We start from the raw sequence: 23,554 nt of genomic DNA, 5'->3' as shown, positions 1-23,554 counted from the left end.
TTTAATTAACACCATTTTCATTTAAGCTTAAATTTAAAATTCAATCAAGTTACATTTTAATTTAAGTAGGCCAATCCCCCTGCCCAGCGTTGAAAGACTAATCATGTTCCTCAGTTGGAATGAAAGTGTAAGACCTGGACAAACTAGGGATTCTGGGGCTGCAATCACAAACCTTTTTGGAGTGAAGCAAGGTGTGATATACTTTTGCTGGGTTCACACAACACATTAGAATAAGCTAAAACAATTGGGTAGGTTGTTCTTTAGCATGTCACCTTAGTATGTTGCTGTCACATTAAGCCAGAGTATGCTTTTATTTGTTGGGGTCTTGCATTTTATTTATTTTTATTTGATTTGATTTGGAGACCACCCAATTCCCAAAAAGACTTTGGACAGCAGAGAGAAAAAGAAAACCAAACAATAAAAAACAATGCATCCAGAGGACTGCAACCATCAAATGTACCCCAAACCAGCAAAACTAAACAAGGGCTCAAGCATCCAGTCTAACCCCAGGCCTGGGAGCAGAGCCGTGTTTTTAACAACTTCCGGAACAACTGTAGGGTGGGAGTTATACCAATGCATGTTGCATGAATATAGCCATTATCTTTTTGCGATCTGGATTTAGAAGGCTATATGAGCCAAACCATGATTCACATATTGTGCTAAGCCATCATTATTTACTTACTTAATTTACTTCCATGAACATAACCATCATTTATTTATTTAACAAATTTATATGGCCATCCATCTCACTGAACATGACTCTGGGCGGCATACAACAATTAAACAATGTCACAACCGTTAAAAACTTTAAAAAATAAATAAAAGCAAGATTGTGGGAGAACATCCATCTAAACCTAGTATAATCATCGCACAGGCTCCCCATGGGATCCCCAAGGGGGATTTGTAAACTATGGTTTACAAACTATGGTTTCTGCCTACAAATCTGACCAACTGGGGCTTTTTGCACAAACTGTGTTTAAACAAACTTAGTGCAATCTGTGAATCCAATCATCCATCTCAGGGTTTGCTTTTTTATGACTTAAACCTTTCAAGGAGCTTTTTTAAAGGAGCTCTGAATAAATAATGGTGGCTCCTGCAAATGAGAAAAACTGGATCCGGACTGGTAGGGATCAAGGCTCCTGAGGCCTCTTGTCAGCTGAGTGGCCCTCAGGGATATCGCAGGCAGCAAGAATCCCCTCAAGCAGTTCTGAAGAGCCAGGCTTCCTGACCACAGTGATCTCCTACAATGCCCTGGAGGAACGCTATATACCAAAGGCATTATGGGAAATTAAAAATGGTGGCTAGACCCAGAGGCCTGTAGTTTGGGGAACCCTGAGGCATTGGCTTGAAGCAAGTCCACTGACCTTGTTTTCTCCAGGACCACCATTTGTAACCAGAAACATCTCTTTTCTCCCTGGTTTTATGGCCCTCAAACAGATTTCACATACCTTGACGCAGGGTGCGGTGAGGGCTGAAAAAGGGACACATCACCATGAAAGTCAAGGTGAAAAGTGCAGAGTTACGGGGTCAAAGACTGCATTCACACAACCTCCTTGACTGGGTAGTGAACTGACCCATTTTCTCTCTTTTCATTGTACCTTAAAGTATGAAATGGGTGGGGCCTGCATAACATTACACCACCCAAAACCAAGCCAAGGTTAACCCTAACTCAGCTGATCACGCGGTTCACAGGCAGCTGCTCAGATCTTGCCCCAATCTGACTAAGCAGGTGGTATGAACCCAACCCACACAAGGAGCAAGAGGGGCCAGGTTGTGGGTCTGTCCTCCTACAGAGAACACAAATGGGGGTCAGCAACTGGAAAAGAGAAACGAACAGGAATTAAACAAAAACAGCATCAATGAAAATGACAGTCCAAACATAAAAGTGAAGGCCCAGCTTGTGCTGTGGACGTACATCCGTGACGTCTTCCAGGCAACATTATGGAGGGAGTTTGCGATCACCTTTTGCTGGGCCGTTTTTTGACCAGCTTCCATGCCCAGACAGGATCGGCCCCGTGCTGCCACCTAGCTGAACTTATCCTCATTCTCATCATAACCACAACACTACCGTACCTCTGAGACCCCCGAATGTGTTTCTTCCACTGTTCAATAACCCAAAGATCAGCACTGGAATTCATTCCCCTTTTTCCAAGAAACATCCCTGAGACCTGCGCAGGGAGCTAAAGGGGGGCAATTCCCCCCTGGGGGGCTTCCTATCACTCCACCCACCAGCTTTCCCACCCTGGAGCTCAGCCAGAGCAGCAGATGCATTCAGAAACAGTAAATTGTGCATGGCTGGGGAACAACTTTGCCTGTGGGCTTCTGCTTCCTTGACTTGCACCGATATTAGGATCATTCCTTACACACTAGATACAAAAAGAATAAGAAAAAGCCGGGGGGCTATTTATTGCTTATAAGCCCCTCGACAAATTTAAAGCAAATTAAAAGGTGGGGAAAATGGGGAGAGAGATTCCAGCAGCACAGAATGGCAACCCATAGTAGGGGAGAATTCAGGAGGGCGGGGGGCATGCAAAGTCAGGAGTCCAGCCCCAGGTGGGAAAAGGAAGCTGTTGCAAAAAGGCGTTCAGCTCCGGGCATGGCTGAAAGTCTGCCCCCGCTCCCCCCCTGAACTTCCTTGGGCTTCAGGCAGTGTTAGCAACATCCCCCATAGCACTGTGTTTTGAACCAGGCACCACTGTAGTTTCCCACAGTCCCCTGAAATGGTGCTAGGTCAGGGGCATTGTGGGAAATGAATACAACAACTAGATCCCAAACTAGATTGGGGTGGCCTCCAGACAAGGAATATTCTACAAACAAAGTCCCTGTAACTCTTTCTTTCACAAAGGAAAAGAAACCAGATTAGACTGGTTTTCTTTCAAAGCGTGATTGTTCTTGGTGTGAGGTTGACAAAAGAAAGGGAAAAACAGTGAGGACTAGAACCTTGGAAGGAAAGGAATGGAAAGAGAGGCAAGAAAAACCTCAGGAAGTGAGGGTTTCAGGAATAGGAGAAGAGGAATAGCCCTGAGAAGTAATCTGACTCACAGTCAGTGAGTGTGGGAGAAAGACTCTCCAGATTTGAAGTGAGCAAGCATAAGCAACGGGTTTTGCAACACATTTTTCAGAAGATTAAACCTGATTCAAAAGAAGTAGAGAGCAAGAGGTTGGACTGGCATCTGCTGTTCCATTCAAGGGATGAAAACTGGACCCAAGATTTTCAAAATCACTGCTGCCACCAGAAGCATAGCAATGACATCACCATTTCCCTGCAACATCAGGAACATACCTGTATTTCATTTAAAGCATTCCTAGCACAGAGAAAGTGGGTGTTTTTTCACTAGTTACAGAACAGGAAAGGATGAGAGTCGGGGAAGGTGAGAAAATGGGAGCCAAGCTGCTTCCGACCCCCAAGTCATGGGTGGTGATTATTACAACCTCTTTCTATTATGCGGCATCCTTTACAATGTGCCAAGTGTTGTATAGAAGAGAAAAGGGAGGCTGCTAGTCTGTGTTTACAACCCAACTGAGACAGATAAAAAACCCAGAATAGTAAACAGAGCAGTCTTTCAGTGGTTGGGTTCACACAACATGGTCAACCCAGGTAACCTTAACACAACAGCTCTGATCACACCACAGCTGATGCCCCAACAGAGAACAGCCGATGTGAGGGCTGCTTTGCCCAGCATGGCAAGATGACACTGGGTTCCCATGATATGCCGAACCACAAACCCACAAACCCGTTTGAGCAGCTCCCGCCAAGCGGCAGCCTCTGCTCTCACTGGCCTCTTTTCACCACTGGGCTGCTGGAGCTCTGAGAGCGGGGAATCGCCGCTGGGCCTCTTACCTTCACTGCAAAACTTGCCCTGGAAGCCAGTCAGGCGGCAATCACACTGCACCTCACTGTTGACCACGGTGCAAATCCCACCATTGACACAGGGGTTCTGCTTGGCACACAGATATTCCATGTCGCTGCGGATGCCTTGGCTACCCAAGAGGGCTGGGGGCATGTCCCCCACTTTGAGGTTTGCCACCATCCCACGAAAGGGCATCTCGTACTTGACAGTGCTGAGTGTCAGGGCCGACAGGCGGACGTCCGGTGGGATGCCGCCGACAAAGAGATCGCTCTCCACTGCCATGTCCCGCCGCTTTGACTTGACTTCGGCGACCCGGGCCTCGCCATCCACCACCAGCATGGTTTCCCGGTAATTGCGGGTCAAGAGCACCATGTGCCAACGGTCGTCATTGATGGGGGTCTCAAGGTGCAAGCTGGCTGGCTCAGCGCAGGAGATGGTGAAACGCAAACGGAAACGACCCTCCAAGATCAACAGTTCCAGGAAGTCACAGTTGCCCCCGTCGTCCAGGTACAAGACTAGAGCGCGGGACACGTTGGTCTTGAGGCTGAAGCTTAGCTCACCGGAGGAACTGGCATCCCACCGAGCGTAGCGAGCCCACTGCCCCGGTGCACCCCCAAACTCCAAGGCTGCTCCCCCAGCACCAGGGCCCAGGACCAAGCCCACCAGTAACGCCAGAGGCACCAGCAAACAGACCGGCCTTGCCATGGTAGGCCCACTGTCTACCGGGGGCCCCCTTGGGGATGCCCTCAAATCCTCATGAGACAGGAGGAGAGCAAAATTCTGCAGGGGGGAAGGGCAGTCCAAGATTTGGAGGAACTGAGGCTTCCCCCTTAGACAAAAGAGCCTACGGGGGCTGCGGAAGGAAGGGAACAGATTCTTGTGTAGAAGAGGGCCACAGAGGTCCTTTGCGTCGGTCCCCTTCCCAAGAGGGAAGGTGGCTCTCACAGACTGGCATACAGCATCTTCGTTCACTGCAGACTGGGGCAAGCTGCACAGAGTTTCACCCCCAAAGGGGAAGGTTGCTCCTTGCTGCCAATAATTCCTCAAGATCCGCTGGAGGGAAAGCCCTCCAGGTCCGCTCTGAGCTCAGCCTGGAATGCGCATCGTAAGACACTCAGATCTGGAAAGAGAATGGGAAAAAAAAGAAAAGTAGATTTGTGAAAGGGAGGGAGAGAAAGAAAACTAGTACTCAGACATTGCATTCCTATTTTGTAATCAATTTGTTTGAAATAATCAGCTCTTTCTTTGGATGGTGGCAGATAAGAACACCCTTCAGCCTCAACTGTAGAGCTTCCAATCTTAGTGCCCAAAAACTGAGGCTTGGTTTCCAGCCCACTCAGATCCCCATCCCTAGAAAAGGATTTTCTCTCTACAATTCCCATCCTGCTAGCTGACCCTGGCAAGAGTTGTTGTCCAAAGCATGGGGATGATGCCAGAGAAGAGAAGGACAAATTTGAGGAGTTCGCACCCTCTTCCCTGGTTTTGTACAAATGTGTATTTCATATATACAGCAGCCCAAGTTTAAAAAATGAAAGGTGAGTAGGGAACAAGAAGCGACACAAAATTCTGCACCAAGTAAAGCCAGATTCTCCAGCTGACAGAAAGCCTTTGTTCACAAATGCTTAATCTGGTCCAACATGGAAATAAGGAGGAATTTCCTGATAGTGAGAACTATTAAGCAGTGGAACAGCTGGCCTCCCAGAGTTGTGGGTGCTCCATCGCTGGAGGTTTTCAAGAAAAGACTGGACGACCATTAGTCCAAGATGGTATGAGGACTCCTGCCTTGGGCAGGGGGTTGGACTAGACAACCTCCACGGTCCCTTCCAACCCTAGGATTCCATTTAGTATCAGCTATGAAACTAACAGTTGCATTCACACAACACACTGAAGTAGATTAAGGTTAACTCCTGTCACATTTTTTCCAGTTTCATTTCCTATACCAGCCAAGCCCATTTGGTGACTCACTGTATTGTGCAAATATAGAAAATGGAATTATTCAGTAACCAAGTGAGGACTGTTGTATGAAAGCAGCTATTCTACTGTTTTTTAAGAGTGGGAATGTGTGCGTATTTTGTGTTTTGCTCATGGGGACAAATAAAGCACATAATCTCTTCTGGCTTTGGAGATCGCAACAAGTATAACCTGTTTAGCAAAGAGTGTTTCTTCAGCCATGAGGACTAGAAACATGTCAATTTCCAAATTAAAATGTGATTCCCCCCCCCCAGGAATCTGCCTCCCTGAGCTTGGGAGAAGGAACTGTCCACATTCTCCAGCACTGCCAACTTCATGCACGCCCCTCCATCCTCCCACCCCATCTGAGCAGGATCGGGACCCTCCAATGCCATTCCGTGTGCTAATGCAATGCAAATTTCATCCCCATCAAATTGCTTTTTTGGAATGATTACCCTTGTAACTGACTGTCAAAGATGCAATTTATTTCCAGCCCTCCCCGCAACGCCTGCTGCTCAGGAAGGGAGAGCGGCTTTGCATCTTGTTACTTCCTAAGAGCCTGATTATTTATAGCAAGGGAGTGGGAACAGAGAGGTGGTGTAAGGAGCCAGAGCAAAGACACCTTTGGGGTGGGGAGGGGGGAAGAAGATGCCCCAGCTTATGGCTCCCAAAGCATCCCATACGTGAGGGTTCCACTCCTGCCCCCCAATGCCATTTTCTGAATGAGATTTTCCTTTTTTTGAAAGGTCTCTGCCACCTGTCAGCACCTGCTCTATTTAAACCTGGTGCCAGCTCCAGATGTACCTGATTTCAATTCCCATCATCCACAGCCACAACAGCAGGAGTAGATCTATGTTTCTTTCTAGTTAACAGGGCTCTCGAGCCACTTACAACTATTACAGAAAAATCTTTAGGAAGGAAAAAAACCTGCATTTCTGTTCCCAGGGACTAGAAGCATAGCATAGCTGGTGACAAAAACCAGTTCAAAGGAACACAGGCTACCAGTCCAAAGAGTGAAAGAGCAGATCTGCCTCTAAAAAACTCCAGTTCCAAATTCCAAAAGCAATTTTTCCCATTTTAGCATCCTTGAGATGCACTGGGGTTACAGCTCCACTCATCCAGAGCTATGATGGGCAGAGATTATGGTGTTTGTAGTTGCCACTACAAGGCTGCTCTAAGTCCCAGTGGGGGCCCCTTTGAACATTGGGGAGGGGTCAGTTTCCATGGCAATGGCGAGCGATGCGGCATCATGCAAATGATCTGCACGGCGGGGTTATTTATAAATCCTTGTCTGCCGCAGCTCATTGGTTAATGAGCCTAATTAACATTCGGCTTCTAATTAGCCAATCAAATTAAAACCCACACCTGCAAAGTCTGAATTGAAGTCTGAGTTCCCTGCAACCCAATCCTCCCCCCACCAAACCACATACACAAATATTTTTGAAAGGCTGCAGAGGATCCAAAGTTGAAGATTGCCTCCCTCTAGTTAAAAACATATACATTTTCCCTCTTCTTTACCCCAGTCAAGTATTGCAAAGTTTAAACTCTTTGGCTGGATGCATACAACACACTTCATCAGACCAGGTTAAGCATGTTATCCAAACTCAGGCCATTCGATAAGTTTATAACTCCAACGTCTTGCAAACCCCAAATTGGTCAATTTGTCACAGGTCATTAATTTGGGAGCCAGCCTCTACTTAATGCTCCAAAAATGCACAGAAGCATTTCCTACAGCTCGCAATGCACCTTTCTCAAAAGCAAACTGCATTCATATTATGATCATCGTTATTATTACTATCACTAGCCTTATCATTGCGTTATTATCATCACTAGCTAACCCTGCAGAGATGGGGCACCCTACAAATGCATTTCTCAAAAATGCATCAAATCATACAAAAGTAAGGCTGCCTCTGCCAAGATACTGTAAATGTCTAATCAATGCTCCACCAAAATAGAAAAGTGATTTCCAGCAGCAAAAGAACATGGACTCCACCAGGGCTGCCCCAACCTGGCTGGGAAAACCTGTCTGTCTGAAATCCAATGCTCTAGCGCTCATAGGAAGTTTCATTTAGCTGATCCACTGATACCCCTCCAGATTAGCCCAAAGTAGTTTACACATTCCTCCAATGCACCATGTTACCTCTCACAACAACCCTGTGGAAGAGGTCAAATTGAAAGACGCAACTTGTCTGGTGCAGATTTCCAGCAACATGTGAACCAAACCAATCAACAGAATTAAAAGTCATCAAGCATTCCAAAAGAGGTTTTAGCCTAGAGTTAATCCCCCAGCCGATGTGGGGGAAGGCTGCTGTGCTCAGGGAAGGCCCAACTGTCAGGGATGATGATGCTGGGATTTCTTACCTCAAAAAAATCTGGAAGGCACTCAAGGCTTTGGGAGGACATAAGTATTAAGAAAACTTCCCAAAGTTCCACAAAAAACTTCCATCCTATTAAGCCGACATCTGGCTTGTTTATTTGGCCATCGCATGTTATCTAGACCAAGAAGCTGCGGTTCATTAACCCAAGTTGAGTGTGCTTTGTGAACAAGTTTATGTGGTTAATTTACAGCTCAAGGCATTGAAACCACATTGACTGTTGCAGCAGTGAGTTCCAGGGATGGGCATCACCAAACCCACTGCAAGGTTTTTTCCTGGGGGCACTGCAGCACCATTGGAGCCTTGACCCCCATCAGTGGCTAGCACATCCTCGATGGCGTCGCTTCCATCACGGAACCTCCGTCTCCCACTCCTGTGGTTCTGACAGACTACCTCAGCATCGGGTGCTGCTGTGTCACCTTAGGAGTGTCACCACAGCCTGTGAAGACAAGTGTGAACAGCCTTCTTCTGCTCTCCCCACCACTTCTCTGCCTCCCTAGGTGGCCCACCCGCCATCTCGACAACTGCCTTTGCAGTACTTTATTAGTACGATTTATTATAGCGGGATGGATAAACTGGGTTACCCAATTCATTCAATGGGGCTGAGTTAGTTTATTTATTACAATTTATATGGCTGCCCACCTCAACATTGTAACTCTGGGTGGCAAACAACAGTTTAAAACATGCAATAACAGTAACACCACAATAAATACGTAATTGGCAGCCAACACAACCATCCTATAGGCTCTGCCGCATGTTCTGACACCCATGCTCCTAAATCAGAGAAAAAACAAAGCCTGGCCCCAACTAACCAATGTTCACAAGAGCCACTGCAGCCGCTAGAATCTGTGTTACCCTGGTTAACCAGGATGTGTGAACACAGCTGGCTGGCCAAGAACAGCAAGAGCAGCAGATGGGTTCCCTGGCAAAATCCAGGAAGGTTCATTTCCTGCCCAATGGTAACCTAAGAACGTGCCCTGCTGGAGGGAAGGGTGAGCAAACCAGCATATGGCCAGGAAAAATGCAGGCGGTTTCTGTTGCAAAAGGGGCCATGTTTTCCAGTCAGTTTCCACACCTGCACAAGCCCAGTGATCAAAGATTGATGCTTCTTCTCATGCTTGCTCACACTAGGACCACTTTCCTATCAGGCGGAGTTCACTCCCAAACCATTTCATTTGGTGACTGGATTAATTCATTTATAATTTGGGTGCAAGACACCAATTTAGAAACTAAGCAAGACGGGGCAGGTTCAGCTAACATGCAGAATCACAAAATCATCTCCCCAAAGTTAACACTACTTGAGTTTCATGGGTTGTGCGAATAGGCCTTCACTAACTTAGTTACGGGCATTGTACAGAAACGGCCAACTGAAGCCACTTTCCCCAGCAACCCCAAGAAGGGAGAGGCTCAGGTAAGGCAGCTCAGTGGTGAAAACACCATGAGGGAAATTGGGGAGGGAGGGGGGAGTGTTCCAAAATGGGGCTCCATTGGAGCTTGAACTAGAAATCCCCCAAAGATTCTCCCCACTGAAGCAGAAATTCCCCACCAGAATCTCCAAACCAACCACCCTTGAAAAGAGTGCTTGGTTTTTCACTACAGCTGGGGTGAAGTAGTGCATCTGCATGCATGAATGCATGAATGGCTGGCTTCACACAACACACTAACCTCTAAACCAGTGTTTCTCAACCTTGGCGACTTGAAGATGTGTGGACTTCAACTCCCAGAATCCCCCAGCCAGCAAGTTGACATGCTAGAAGTGCAGGGCTGGGCTCATATACCATAATATGCTTAGCAAGGTCAACCATTAACCCCCTCAAATCTTGCCCCCCACACAATCCCACTGACTGAGCCAAATGATGCCATTTTGGAAACAGAGGCCCCGCCTACTTTCTCCAGAAACAAACCTCAATATCCCATCAGCCTTTGCACCAGCAGTGTACTGGCTAGGCTTCATGACATCACCAGCCCTTCCTTATTGGCCAAGAAGCCAAGCAATAGGTGTGGCTTCGCCATTGTAGCCAATCAGGGTTAGAGAGGTGCACTCTGAGAGGCCGCTCTTTCTCTCCTGCTCATTTTTTTGGAGGACTAAGTATGGCAACTGGGCAATAAACTGATTTTTGGTGTTTCCACATGTGACCAACTGGGCATAATTTAACATTATGAAGACTGGGCCTGTTTTGAACTAAATTTAATCCCTGGGGGGCTGGTTGACTTTTTGCTAGTCCCACTCTCCCACTGACCCATGTCAAACAAACCAAAGTGTGTTTGTTTATTTCTGTGGATTTGGAAGCTACCTTGTCTAGTGATTCATGGAAAACAGGGCCTCTATGTTTGTCTAATATGCTAAACCGGGTCAAGTAAACATCCTAGCAGATGCATGCACCCACTCCTTCTTGGTTAAGAATGATCTTGGTGGCTTCACAGGCTGTACAGTCCAGCCCCTTTGATGGCTTACTGCTTAGTGTATTGCATGAAGCCATAACATTTGGTAACCAGATTATGCATGCTGTGTGAAGGCGCAGCACTGAGGGCAAGTACAGGTAGTCCTCATTTAGTGACTGCCTCGTTTAGCAACCACTCGCAGTTACGACGGTGATGAAAAAGTAACTTTGCAACCAATCCTTGCATTTATGACCTTCGCAGGTCTGTAAAGCAAAGGAAAGCTGAAGACCATAAGCACAGTCGCAGTTTCACTTGGTGACTGCTTTGCTTAATGACTGAGTTGCCAGTCCCAACTGTGGTTGCTAAATGAGAACTACTTGTAGGTGTGCAAGAGGAGCTCTGTTCAGATTAGGAGCTATTTCCTCGTTGCTGTTGCTATTCCACACTCCCCAATTTGGACCTTTGGGGAAAATATCTCTGTTTAGCCAGCTAGATTTGCTTACCCGAAGCTGGTACCCTCCCAATGGATTATGACTGTAATTCCCACCATTCCCCCTGGAATGCTAGGAACAGTAATTCAAAGGAACTAGGCATAAGAAATCAATGAGCTCCTACCAATCTGATTTTTCTCTTGATTGTTTTTCTCTTCAAATCAGCAGCAGAGCCCACAACTGCAGTGCACCCAGCCTCGGCCCACCCACCTTGGCAACTCCTTTGCCCACTAAACTCAGCCCACTAAGTAGACCAGATCAGGAAATCAACTCCACAGGAAGTCTAAAATTACTTCTGTATACAGTAATAAGATTCTGGCTATAGTGACAAAATCTTGCAAGTCTGATTGTCTGGACCTCCTCCTCCTCATTATACCCCAGTGAATCAGGGAGGGGCCTGCCTGAGCCACTTCCGAATGTTATCTTGTTTCCCAGGACTTAAGAAATGCCACCCCCTTTGGCTTAGCTAACAATACTGCCATATTTCCATTCCTCTTCCTCACTCTACTTTGGGCATCAGGCACCCCACCTTGCAGCCAGACAGCATCTGCCCAACCTTGGCTGATTGGATGGGAGACCACCAGGAAATCCTGGGCCTGGAAAGACTTAGGAAAAGAGCAAACCACTTTTATACATATGCCAACCAAACAATGTTGATATGTCTGCATAGTCAGCAGGAGTCCAGCCAAACTCATGGGAGACATCACTTTATTTTCAATCTACAGTGGTACCTCGGGTTACGAACTTAATCCGTTCCGTGACTCTGGTAGCAACCCGAAGCAAATTTCCTCATAAGGTTCAATGTATGAACCTTATGACAAGCACACCAAAAACCTTCCAAAACGCCACAAAACACATCACAAGCCTCACCGAACGTCTCCTTGCTACCGCGATCTCGCCCACAGGAAGCCGCGACCGCGTGGCAGCAGGGAAAATGGCCGCGGATCCGGTTCGTAACCCGAGGCGGAGTTCGCAAACCAAGGTAAATTTTTGCGGCTGGAGCTGGTCGTAACCCGAAAAGTTCATTAACAGAGGTGTTCGTAACCTGAGGTACCACTGTACTTTATTTTATCTAACCCACTGCATTTATATCCCTTTTTATTTCTAAGACTTGATTGATCTAAAGCTAAGGATGTGGCTTGAATAGGACTTGGATGGGAGACCACTAGGAACTCCCAAAGCTAAAGGCCAGGCTGGGATGTCAAAAAACCATCTTCGAAGGAAGTAATGGCAAGCTCTTTTCGCGCTGTTGCCAAGAAAAGCCCCCTACAAGATCTCCGCCTGCAAACAAAGTCTCCAGGAGTTGCACTCGACTCCACTTTTTACCTGCCCAACAATTTGATCCTAATCATAACAGCAATGGTAATCCTTATTCACGCCCCCTGGAGCAGGTGAGCCCTGGCGCCAAGGAGCTGGTTGGTCCTTGAACCTGGGCAGGGAGGGAGCGGCTGAGAGCTTGCCAGCAGCTGGCCTGAAGCTATTAATAACACCTGCCGTCACCTGCCACGGCGCTGGCGACAGTGGTACAAACAAGGCAACAGCAGCTTTGCCCACGAGAGCCAGCAGGGAACAGAGATGCAGAGAAGGAAGGCAAGAGGTGCCCAGTCAACCTCCGATCGTTTCCGGGGGTGGTCCTGGAAAGCAAAACCAGCCTCCTTACCCCTTAGATGAGAGACCACCAGGTTATCCCAAGGTTGAGGGCTAGACTGGGAAGTCAGAAGACATCCCAAAGGAAGCCAAGGGGACCGCTTCTGTTTTGTTGCAAGGAAACTACTCAGACATGTCTGTGAAGTCTCCTTGAAGGAGATCGTATGTTTTATAGACCCAGGCAGGGATTTCTGAGGGTCAAGGTGGCGGCCACGGTGCTCATGAAAGCAGGCAGAGCTTTGATCACACCATTGCAACTGCCATCTTGACTTTTTTTTACCATATCTTGGGGACACCCCTGGTCCCAGGCCTTAAAGTCTCCATGTCTTACCCAAATTTTGCCTTCCCCCACTTGGAGAATGCCAAGTGCCCCATCGCTATCTGGACCCACCAGGATCTCCTTCCCTACCCAAAGGGGAGAGGAGAAATCCAGGCTCACCTCTTCCCACCCTTCACGAGGCAGACAGGCCAGCCAGGTTCACACAACACCCTTTACCCAGGTTAACAAATTGTAATTCCTGCATGCCACAAAGGATGTGATGCCCAAACAATAAACAGTATTTGGGCTTAAATGATTGGCTAGTTCACACAATGCGCTAAGACAGACGGCTGGATTCCCACCACCCCTGAACCACACACTCCACCATCTCAGTTTGGAATAGGTTATGTGTTGTGTGAACCCAGTCTATCACTGACCTCAAATTAACCCCCAAGCAGAAAAATTAAAAAGAACAATTTAATTGTGAAAAGGCTGAATTGATTAGATGGCCAAGCATGATTTCCCATGGTTTAAGCTGAATCTGAGGCTTCTCATTAATCAGCCCATCAGTGCAAGGAAACCTGGATCACACCTAACAACTGCTTTGTTAATAGCCACTATAAATAAGGTAATTATCACTGTCTGTACCTCTTGCATTGCAGTTTCTTTTCTCTTCTCCTTTAACTATTCCCCCCCTCCAAAAAATCAGGACCATATTTTACTGCATCTAGTAAACACCTTTGACCACACACACATAATTAATGCCATAATAAATTGGCAAATCTTTTAAGATGCCACTAGATTCTGCTCTCGAAGAGGCAAATTCTTCCAATAATCTTGCTCTATCTGTTCTCATCATGATTTATGAACCAGGTTTCCCCCACCTCTTTCTTTAAAAAATACTGTTTTATTTTTACTTTTGTACCCCAGCCCTACCTCAAAAGCACTCAGATACACTGTAAGTCGGACCACAAATTTATTTTTACTTTTTAATCTCTGTGCAACACTTACCAAATAGTTGGCTTTTTATATGTAGGTCATAATATTATCCACAGAATAGTCTGTTTTCCTCTTGCCATGACGCTGCAATGTAGATCACTCACTGGCCAGGTTCACACAATACACTTAGCTAACGAAACACGACGACTGTAGTCACAGAATCTGCTTAACACAATGTGTTAAAGACAATGTCTGTGTCCTCCACAACACAATGAACCACAAATTAACTCTGTTTTAGCCTGGCTTAGCATGTTGTGCCAATGGCTAAGTGAGAGCATGAAGAACATTTAACTCTGCCACTTGTCCATTGTTGCTCTCTAGGGCTGTTGTTCTTTGTGAATGGCCACTATTCACGACTAATTATCACTGCCCACCCCACCTGCATTTCATTTCCCCTGATTTCACTTTTACCATTCTCTCCTTTTTTGTCCTTGGTTGGTTATATTGTTTTGTAAAGGTATATAGATAAATACACGGAAGCAATGAGCATGAAAGTGAGCAAACTCCGGGAGGCAGTGAAGGACAGGAAGGCCTGGCGCGATTCGGTTCACAGGGTCACGAAGAGTTGGACACGACTTAATGACTGAGCAACAACAGAGATAAATAGGAATGCGTAAAACTCCTAACACGTAGTGGTTCTCTGTCATTTATTTCATTTATCTGTTGCATTTATACTGCACCTTTCATATGAGAGCGCAGGGTGCCAAGGGAGGTTCTCCTTTATTTGGCCTCCAGAACAACCACCCTGTAAGGTAGGTGGGGCTGAGAAAACCTGCTTGGTGCAAAGTTACCCTGTAATCTCTTCCTCATAAGAAGTGGGCTCTGCCCAGACTCAATACAATCATCTCTACATTAATCCCCGTATTTATCTTGACAACGATCCTGTGAAGTAGGTTCAACTGAGAGAGAACATCAAAGCTTAGGTGAGTTGAATGTGGATCATAGTCCTCACTAATCTTAGTTTGGCATTCTAGCTTAACAGAGCCGCACTACACATCTTAAAGTTCCCAAGGTTGAGAAACACTGCCCTAGCCTACATTACAGGAGTGGTTCTGCAAAGACTAAAAAGAGAGAGGCAAGAGAGAGAGAGAAAAATTTTTATGGATGCCCCTTGGAGCCCCCATGGGAATGTCAGGATGAAATGTCGCGTATAAATAACAAAATATTGGCCTTAATAAAGTAATGGCAATCAGATGGGAGGCTCCCTTTTCTGCTAAAGCTCTGCAGGCAAGAGAATCATAAGAGCAGGCAGAACTGGAATGTGATTTATCCTGAATTTGATTGATTGATCGACTGCCCGGCTGATTTACAGGGCTTATACACCGTTGCAATCGATCCCAACTCTGAGTGGCTCACATACTCTATTTTCGTAAGTCAGTTTAAAAATATGCAATACGTTCAGAACATACAGTAAAAAATATATAGCATCTATTGTCCTAACTTTCAACTTCCAGACAGGCAGATGAGTTTGTAAGCTTTGCACCAACATTACTGTAAGTGAAAGCAAGGTTTCAGAGCTGGTGCCTCTATTTGTGGAATCCTTCACATTTCCCCGAAATACAGTATATTTACGTGGCTGCAGGTAAGCCCGCGTGCATACACATACGTATTATTCCTCCCATCCTCATTTTAAGAATTAGACCCGGGGCTGAGACCTCAACTGGACAAGCCAACCCCAGAATCTCTATGGAGACGTGACCACAATAGAAAATGCAGATACAGGAGCAAAAAATAACTCATTAATGCAATAAGCGGAGTGATTAGAACAGCCACATAATCGATCAGCATCCTCATTACTGTCACGCGGACAGCTCCTTAAGGACAGAGCTGAAGGTTAAGTGAAAGAGGGTGGTGGAAAGAGGCTAGGCAGGTGGGAAAGTGAGGGGTCAACCCTCCCCATTACAAATGGGGTGGGGGATGCTAGAATATTGTGCCTGAGTGGAAAAGACACTCTGCCCATGCTCAGGGGCAGTGCTTGCACAAAAGCAAACATGGAGTGGCTGTAACTACTTAGATGCAGCCTTGATTGTTTTGTATTTCAGTGAATTCTGCAAACTTTGCCTGTCTGGGTACTTTATAGCCCTATGTATTATTTTGTTGTTGTTAATGTTATTTTTATCACATCTTTTTTTAATTTGGTCAACTCAAGGTGGAGAACATACCTCATATTCCTGCCTCCTATTTTCCCCACAACAACAACCCTGTGAAGTGGGTTAGGATGAGCCCAGAGTCCCCCATCCAGCTTTCAGGCCAGAGCTCACTGTCTGCTGGTTTCTAGGCCAGCACTTTCACCACTACAACGGTCTCACTGTGCATTGTGTGCAGGCATTGTATTGGGGGTACGTGCTGCACGTGTAGTTCTACATTCAATAACCTGGGCAAGAATGTGGTGTGAATATGGCCGATTTGTCTTTTTTTACATCTCTACTCGTAAAACCCAGCTGAGCTGGTAGTTAGATTCCCATATTATGGGAACTCCAGCCATTCTCTTAACATTCATGTGCTTATTAGATTTATATCCCACTTTTCATTCATGAGGTCACGGTGGTGTACCTATCACTCCCTTCTACTTTTCTCAACAACAACCTGTGATCAGGTTGGGAGAGAGCGGTGCAAAGTCCCCCAGGGAGCTTTCGTTAGACCCTAACCCTAACCCGGGTCTCCCTACCCCTAGTCCAGCACCTTCACCACGGTCCCACACTGCCTCTTTTGTGCTGTGACTTTTGGCCATCATGGGGTGGCTAGGTACAGTATCGCATGTGAACGTATCAATTGTGTTTTTATTGAACTGGGTTTATGTTTAGAATGTTGTGTGAATTGGCCAAGTGCATATGGGACATAGCTCAGGACTGAGTTTCCAGGTTCCTACCTTACAACCTTCAAAGCCCCCAAGCCCCCTCACCTTCCTTAACTCAACCTTTCCCACTCCAATACCTGCCAGATACACACAGCCACAATCCCTGCATCCCCAATCAGAACAGCCATAACCAAAGGCAAACAAACTGCCTTTTCCAAGCCTGACCTGGCAGCCAAAGGTTTACTGAGAGATAACGCACCTTGGTTAAGCAATCTTATTCAACCCGACTGCCATGTTTCTTTAAAAAAACCTGGAAGGCAGGCCAGGGTGCTAAGACAGGAGGCTCAGAATAACTTTGGTAGACCCAGGAGCCAGACTTGTTATGTTCCTGCAGCCACCAGCAACTGACACTCTGCAGAAGATCCTCCTGGGGGGGAATCTGGGGAATCAGCAAAGGCTGCCTTGCGGTAACTCACAGGGAATTCCCAATCAAATGCAAACCTGGTTAGTTTCAGTGGGACTTTTCTCTGGGGACAAGGTGTGTGTCAGCCTTCCCAGGTAGACCAGACAGGAAACACGACCAGATGAGCTAATTCTACTTTACTGTAAAGCTACATTGACAGAATCTTGCAAGTCTGAAAGTACAAATCTCCTGCCGTTCCTTTCACCACTAGGGAGGGTCCCTTCTGAGCCTCTTTCTCCACCCACTGTCCAGTTGTGGGCTATGCCCACAGGTCTCATCTGACCCGTTCCCTTGGGAGCAACTCTTGGCCCAAGTCTCCCAAGGTCTTTCCCACATCCCATTAAAGTGTGGCACCGCCTCATTCCCCTTCTGCAACCCCCCATCATATTTTCTGCAGAGCCTCCCCCCCCAACAATTCCCAGTATTCCTTCTAGAAAGAGAAACACGAATCTGCCCCCACTAGAAATGAGGCACGGGGGGGCCTCAACCCTCGGCCACAAGTTACCCCCCCGGATGTTGAGGTTTGCCACCAATTCTTTCCTTAGCACTGGGAAACTGGTGTAGCCAGGGTTTAGCCCGGGGCCTTATTTCACTCACACAGCCTGCACGCACACAGAGCGGCACACCAATTATTCTGCCACCTACTCCCCAGTGCTCAGTTAAGACCAGGGGATGCTGTCATTCCATCATTAATCATCATTTCCCACTCATGTCACACACTGCAGCACAAACCAGGGGTGCTGGAACCTGTAAAGGAAGAGGAGAAGTGGGGAGGATGCTGAACTCAGCCCCCCAGGGATTGCAGACGAGGGGTGCCGGGGAGGGACTTTACATAATGGAATGGCCCCCTGCAATGGGGCAGGCTGGCTCTTTGGGAAAAAGACGCCAGATGAAAAATTATTTAAACTGATGGTGGTGAGGATGGTGAGGATTTTTTGCAATGATAAAAGTAACAAGAGCTCTAATGCACTGCAAGGCAGACTCAGTCTGAGTCAGGTCTCAGACCCAGACTTTGTATTTGTTGTGTGAACTGGATTTTCTAGCTGGTTCACCCAACACACTTGTGTGGAAAGAACCCACTGTGCAGGTTCACCCAACGCACTTGGCTGTAAACTAACCAAACCGCTAGGTTTACCGGATTCGTTAAGCTACTTAAAAGCAAATCAAGGTTAAGACTAGCCAAGCTTCGCATCTTGGGCAAATACAGGTAGAGGGTTAAGCATCTTGAATAAACAGGGCAAAAGTTCATTGGCTCTGTGACAGACGCAGCCGCCGCTGCTGGAAATCCCCTTCTGCTAAGCTGAACAGCCTGGGATACGGGGGTTGTGGGAATAATGGCCGATTCCTGATTCAACTTTTAAGATCTGTATTATCGCAGTGCAAGTGAAAATCTCTTAATTTGGATCGATCCACCTTTTATATGATGGAATGCACCAGGCGGGCAGCCAGAGAAGAGAGGGAAGGAATGAAGACCAACTAAGCCATGGTTCTGCCAGCGGGCCTGGGGACCCCAGGTTGATGCGCAGCTGATCAAATGGTTGATTTGATTGTGTTTGTAGCCGCCGTGGGGGTGGGGGGTTGATGGGCTTTTCGTATCGTGGATTTTAATTCTGTAAGCCACCCAGAGTCATCGTGTGTGAGTTGGGCAGCCATATAAATTTGTTTAAATAAATAAACCAACAAATAAATAAGACCAACTCTTGGCTGTAACATTTTAATGCAGCACCAGCTTGCTGTTTTTTAAGGGGAAAAGAAGGAGTTCAGGAGATATTTGCGTTTGATCATTTCTAGTTGCCGCTGATTCTCAGCAGTTTTCCAGTATCACACTGAGGTTTTCTTGGCCTCTGGAATAATTCTCAAATTTGGCCTTCTTTAGGGGAAGGGAAAACTGAGTTAAGATGACTGGGGCAATCATGAGTCCGCAGGCAACGTTGGCTGGGTTTATACACTCTGCCAAGCCATGATTTTCTGAATGACCCACAGCCCAAGCCCAAGCCGAAACCCCCCTACCCCCCTTCCAAACAAAATTCAATCCATAAACCCAGGAATAAAATTAACTATGGTTGGATAAGGCTCACACCTCAAGCTAAAAGGGGTACAAACCACAGTGGCGAGATGCGCGCACCACATTAAAGTATGTGGTTCTTCTTTGGATTAGCCCAACATTTGAACCCAACCATGGTTCAAACACCTAGGTTTGGGGCTCAGAATTCTAACTAATCCAGGTTATAACTCAGCAGACCATCCTTCTCTTCCTGGGCATCCTTGATTTCTGTTGATATATGGTATTTTGTGCCAGATCACATTCTCTGCCTGGACCTGCATCTTTGGCATAACAGATCTACCACATCGGGGGACGCGGTGGCACAGCAGCTTAATGACGCTGAAAGTTGCCGGCCAGAAATGGTCGACGCTTCAGCAGTTCGAGTCCAGACTTCGCATTAGCAGGGTGAGCTCCTGTTTCCTCCCCAGTTCCTGTAAACCCAACAGTTCGAAAACTCACGTGAGTAGATAAATGGGGACTCTCACTCCGGTGGGAAGAAAAATGCTGGCAGCGCCTTGCAAAAAAAAAGGAGTCGGGAGCAGTTGCTGGTAAGCGCGAAAAACCGTGCGCGCCCAAAACGGGCACGAAGCAACGGAAACCCCGCCTCCTGCGCTCGCCAGCTGGGCTCTGCCCTAGGAAGGAGGCTCTGGCAAACCACTTCCGAAACAATTGCCTTGAAAACTGCAAGGACTCGTCCAAGCAGTCACTGCAGAGTCGGTAATGACTGAGCACAGATTAAAAAAAAAAAAAATCTACCACATCAGTGTCACGGGCAGCCATCTCTGGAGGTGTGGACAGTGGGAAGATTGTGCATGCTGTACATACCCCTTCCGAGAGCACTGGCCTTATGGAAGAATGCATGCAATAAAGTGCTTTTTGGGATGAACAAATGCTACATCTGTCTTCAGCAAGAAGGATTTCTGGGTATCCTGATCTGACTGAGAGCCAGCCTGGTCTAGTGGTGAAGGCTCCAGGCTAGAAACCAGGAGACGGTGAGTTCTGCATGGGACGCCTTAGGCATGAAAGCCGGCTGGGTGATCTTGGGCCAGTCCCTCTCGCTCAGCCCATGACATCAGGCTCGGGCGACAAGCCGGTCGGTCAACTCCTGTGGCAACCAATGGATCAACGTTCGGTTGATCTGAAAAAAGCAGACCCTGCACCTGTAGGAAAACAGGAGGAGGAGGAGGAGGAGGAGGAGGAGGAGGAGGAGGAGGAGGAGGAGGAGGAGGAGGAGGAGGAGGAGGAGAAGGAGAAGGAGAAGGAGAAGGAGGAGGAGGAGGAGGAGGAGGAGAAGGAGAAGGAGAAGGAGAAGGAGAAGGAGAAGGAGAAGGAGAAGGAGAAGGAGAAGGAGAAGGAGAAGGAGAAGGAGAAGGAGAAGGAGAAGGAGAAGGAGAAGAAGAAGAAGAAGAAGAAGAAGAAGAAGAAGAAGAAGAAGAAGAAGAAGAAGAAGAAGAAGAAGAAGAAGAAGAAGAAGAAGAAGAAGAAGAAGAAGAAGAAGAAGAAGAAGAAGAAGAAGAAGATGATTAGTATCCTGGTCTAGATCTGGGAACTTGTATCTTCTCTACCCAGGCAGAAGGTCACCTGTTGTTGGCAGAAGCTCCAGCCCCTTAGCTGCGTCCACTGTGTGAGATGTGAGTGGAGCGGTCCAGAGGGTTCTGATTGGCGGGTGCTACGATGCCCGAGGGATGGGTCTTCTTCAAATAAGCCATGCATTCGCTTAATAGATAAACGAAGACCTCAGCACAATTCACACAAAAGCAGATAATCCTGGGGAAGAACGAGAGAGCTCCTCCAACTCTAGATGTACTGTATCACAAGCTTCGCTTAGTTACTGCACAATGCTAAGTCACACACAAAACCCGGCTAGCCAAGGACCAACCAGCTTTGCATGTGGTGAAAATGCAGCTGCAAAGTCTTTCACAGGCCAGTTTAAACATGCTGTGCAAACCCTGCCAGTGCGACTCGGGCAAGCACCACAGTTCCCGCACAGCAATCTCTCCCATTCTTGTGATGGTTATTATCATTCTTCCATAAATTAAAATACCTAGAGAAATACATTGGAAGCTGGCATCCAGCAAAGCAGAGCACCAGCTAGGTCCCCCAGGCATACTAGAGAAATAAAATTTGAGGAGGGCTGCAATTTCAGTAAAGCTCCATTGAAAGTAGCCCACTTGCTCAGGGGGAAAAGAAGATAAAGAAAGAGGTAGTCAGGAACATCGGAGTTTGCCCTTGCCGTGGAGCATCCGTTCATTGGTCATCTGAGGATCGCAGGGTTAAAAGGGGTCCCCGGAGACCATCTAGTTCAACCCTTTGCTCAGGGCAGGAATCCAAATTAAAGCATTCTACTTGAACACCACCAGTGAGGGGGACCCCACACACACACACGAGTTCCACTGGTGTACTGCATTCCTCTGAAGGTTTTTTCTAATATTCAATTGGAGTCTGCTTTCTTATAATTTAAACCCATTATTCCATGTCCTGCATTCTGGAACAATGGAAAAATTGGTTTTGACCTTCTTCTATGTGATATCCTTGAACAGCACTATCATACCCTTCTTTAATTGTCTTTTTTTCAAGGCTAATAATGCCCAGCTCCTTTCATCTCTCCTAATAAATCTTACTTTCTAGTCCTCTGATCTTCTTTGCTGCCCTTCTCCAAACTCCTTCCAGTCCTTTCTAAAGTGTGGTGTCCAGAGGGGGGTCTGGCCAAAGCCAGATAAAGCAGAACATTTACTTCCCGTGGTTTGGAACCCAGAATTAAGTCGACGCATTTGGCATTTTTGCAGCAACATCACACGGCTGGCTCATATTCCATTTGCAACCAACTCAACACCCTGCATTGCAGTCTGCCTTCAGCATGCCATTATGCTCTTATGTGCACACGTGCCTTCAAGTCAGTTTTGACTCTTGGTGACTGCCTGGACAAGTCCCTGCAGTTTTCTTGGCAAGATTTTTGGAAGCGGCTTGCCCTGGCCTCCTCCTTCCCAGGGCTGAGAGAGGGACTGGCCCAAGGTCGCCCAGCTGGCTTTGTACCCAAGGCAGGACTAGGACTTGCGGTTTCTCCTGGTTTCTAAGCTGGTGCCTTTAACCACTCCAACAAACTGGCCCTCATTCTTATGTTCTTATTGTCTTTCATTAAGTTCAAAAATCTGGAAAATCTTTGCAATGAGTAAATATAGAGCTTCAACTTAGACCCAGCTCCTATCGTTTCTCCCTTTCTAGCAACTCTCTCCCTTTAAAGCCACTGAAAAGCTCATAGTAAACTACTTATGGGGGGGGTGCAATTCCAAAAGTGGGGAGATGACCTGCCAGTTTTGTAGTTGCATACCTGGCCCACAGGCTGTTTAAGAGGCTGTCCAGGCATTGGGCAGAGGGAATAAAGAAGTAAGGATGGGGGCCATGGCCATAGGGGCAAAGCCCCACCCCTCTGGATACACGGGCTTTGCAGGTAAAAGGGCACGAGGCGTCGATTGCACAGTCACGAGTGACATCTTGACTTTTTTGAGCCATACCCTGGATGTCCCTGCTTCCATGTTTCTCAATCTAGACCCCCAAACTCCAACCAGCCATGTCCTTTTGCACCACAGCAAGAAGATGCGCCAGGCGATCAACTCCCGGCTCCAGAGCTCTTAAAGAAGCAGAGCCCCGCCAGATGCTCAGAGCAGCTCTCCGTTATTCCTCCTCTGCACGTTCCAGGGCCAGCGTTCCTGGGCAAGGCCTCCAAGCCTTTTGCTTTTTCACACAAGCCAAACCGAATGTGCCACAGATGCAATCTCTCAGCCCCCCACACCTTGCACGGTCTCTTAATAATTCAAACCAGAGTCTGTTCCGATTACATCTGAGCCTGTCCTGATGGGATCGGGGATAAATAAAATATTGCTAGTTATTACCCGCCAACAGAAGCACAAAGGGGGAGAGATAATAAGGAAGGGAAAAGCAGTTTTAATAAAATACTTCAGAGCTTTCAGCTCTGCTGACGGCCGACAGCGGAAGGCGCCTCACACCTTAACTAGATAGCAAATTTTGGGGGGGGGGACCCCACCCTTCACCCTGCAAGGCAGTGATGCTGGATTTCTGTATGCAAGGCTGGCAGGCAATGCAGAATGCATTATTTGCACACCAAACCCCAAAGGGAGGAAACAACCAAAAACGATATTTTATCAAAACCCACCAGGAGTTTTCTTCTCCTGACAAAGTGGCTTCTGTTTTTCTACCTCATTCGCAGAGCGCTGGAGAAGTCTTTTCAAATCTTCTTAAGAACGTGTGTGTGTGTGTGTGGGCTAGTTAGTTAAACAC

At 47.1% G+C, this 23,554-nt stretch overlaps 1 protein-coding gene across 9 annotated transcripts in view; it reads right to left on the bottom strand.

Annotated features, from left to right (window-relative positions):
* NRXN2 (neurexin 2) overlaps positions 1-23,554 on the bottom strand; it is a 318,520-nt gene that overhangs the window by 281,256 nt on the left and 13,710 nt on the right. For all 9 annotated transcript variants that reach the window (XM_088137492.1, XM_088137483.1, XM_088137489.1 and 6 more), the window contains exon 2: positions 3,842-4,971. In XM_088137492.1, coding sequence (XP_087993618.1) covers positions 3,842-4,556 — 715 coding nt within the window. In that variant the 5' untranslated portion in view covers positions 4,557-4,971. The remainder of the gene's footprint in view (positions 1-3,841; positions 4,972-23,554) is intronic.

This window comes from Python bivittatus, unplaced genomic scaffold (assembly GCF_059951505.1).
Source record: "Python bivittatus isolate LINGU-HERP-01145 unplaced genomic scaffold, Pbiv_v1 ctg000180_np1212, whole genome shotgun sequence".
Classification (NCBI taxonomy): Eukaryota; Metazoa; Chordata; class Lepidosauria; order Squamata; family Pythonidae; genus Python; species Python bivittatus.
The sequence above is the reverse complement of the archived record's forward strand: the minus strand, read 5'-3'. Positions and strand labels throughout refer to the sequence as shown.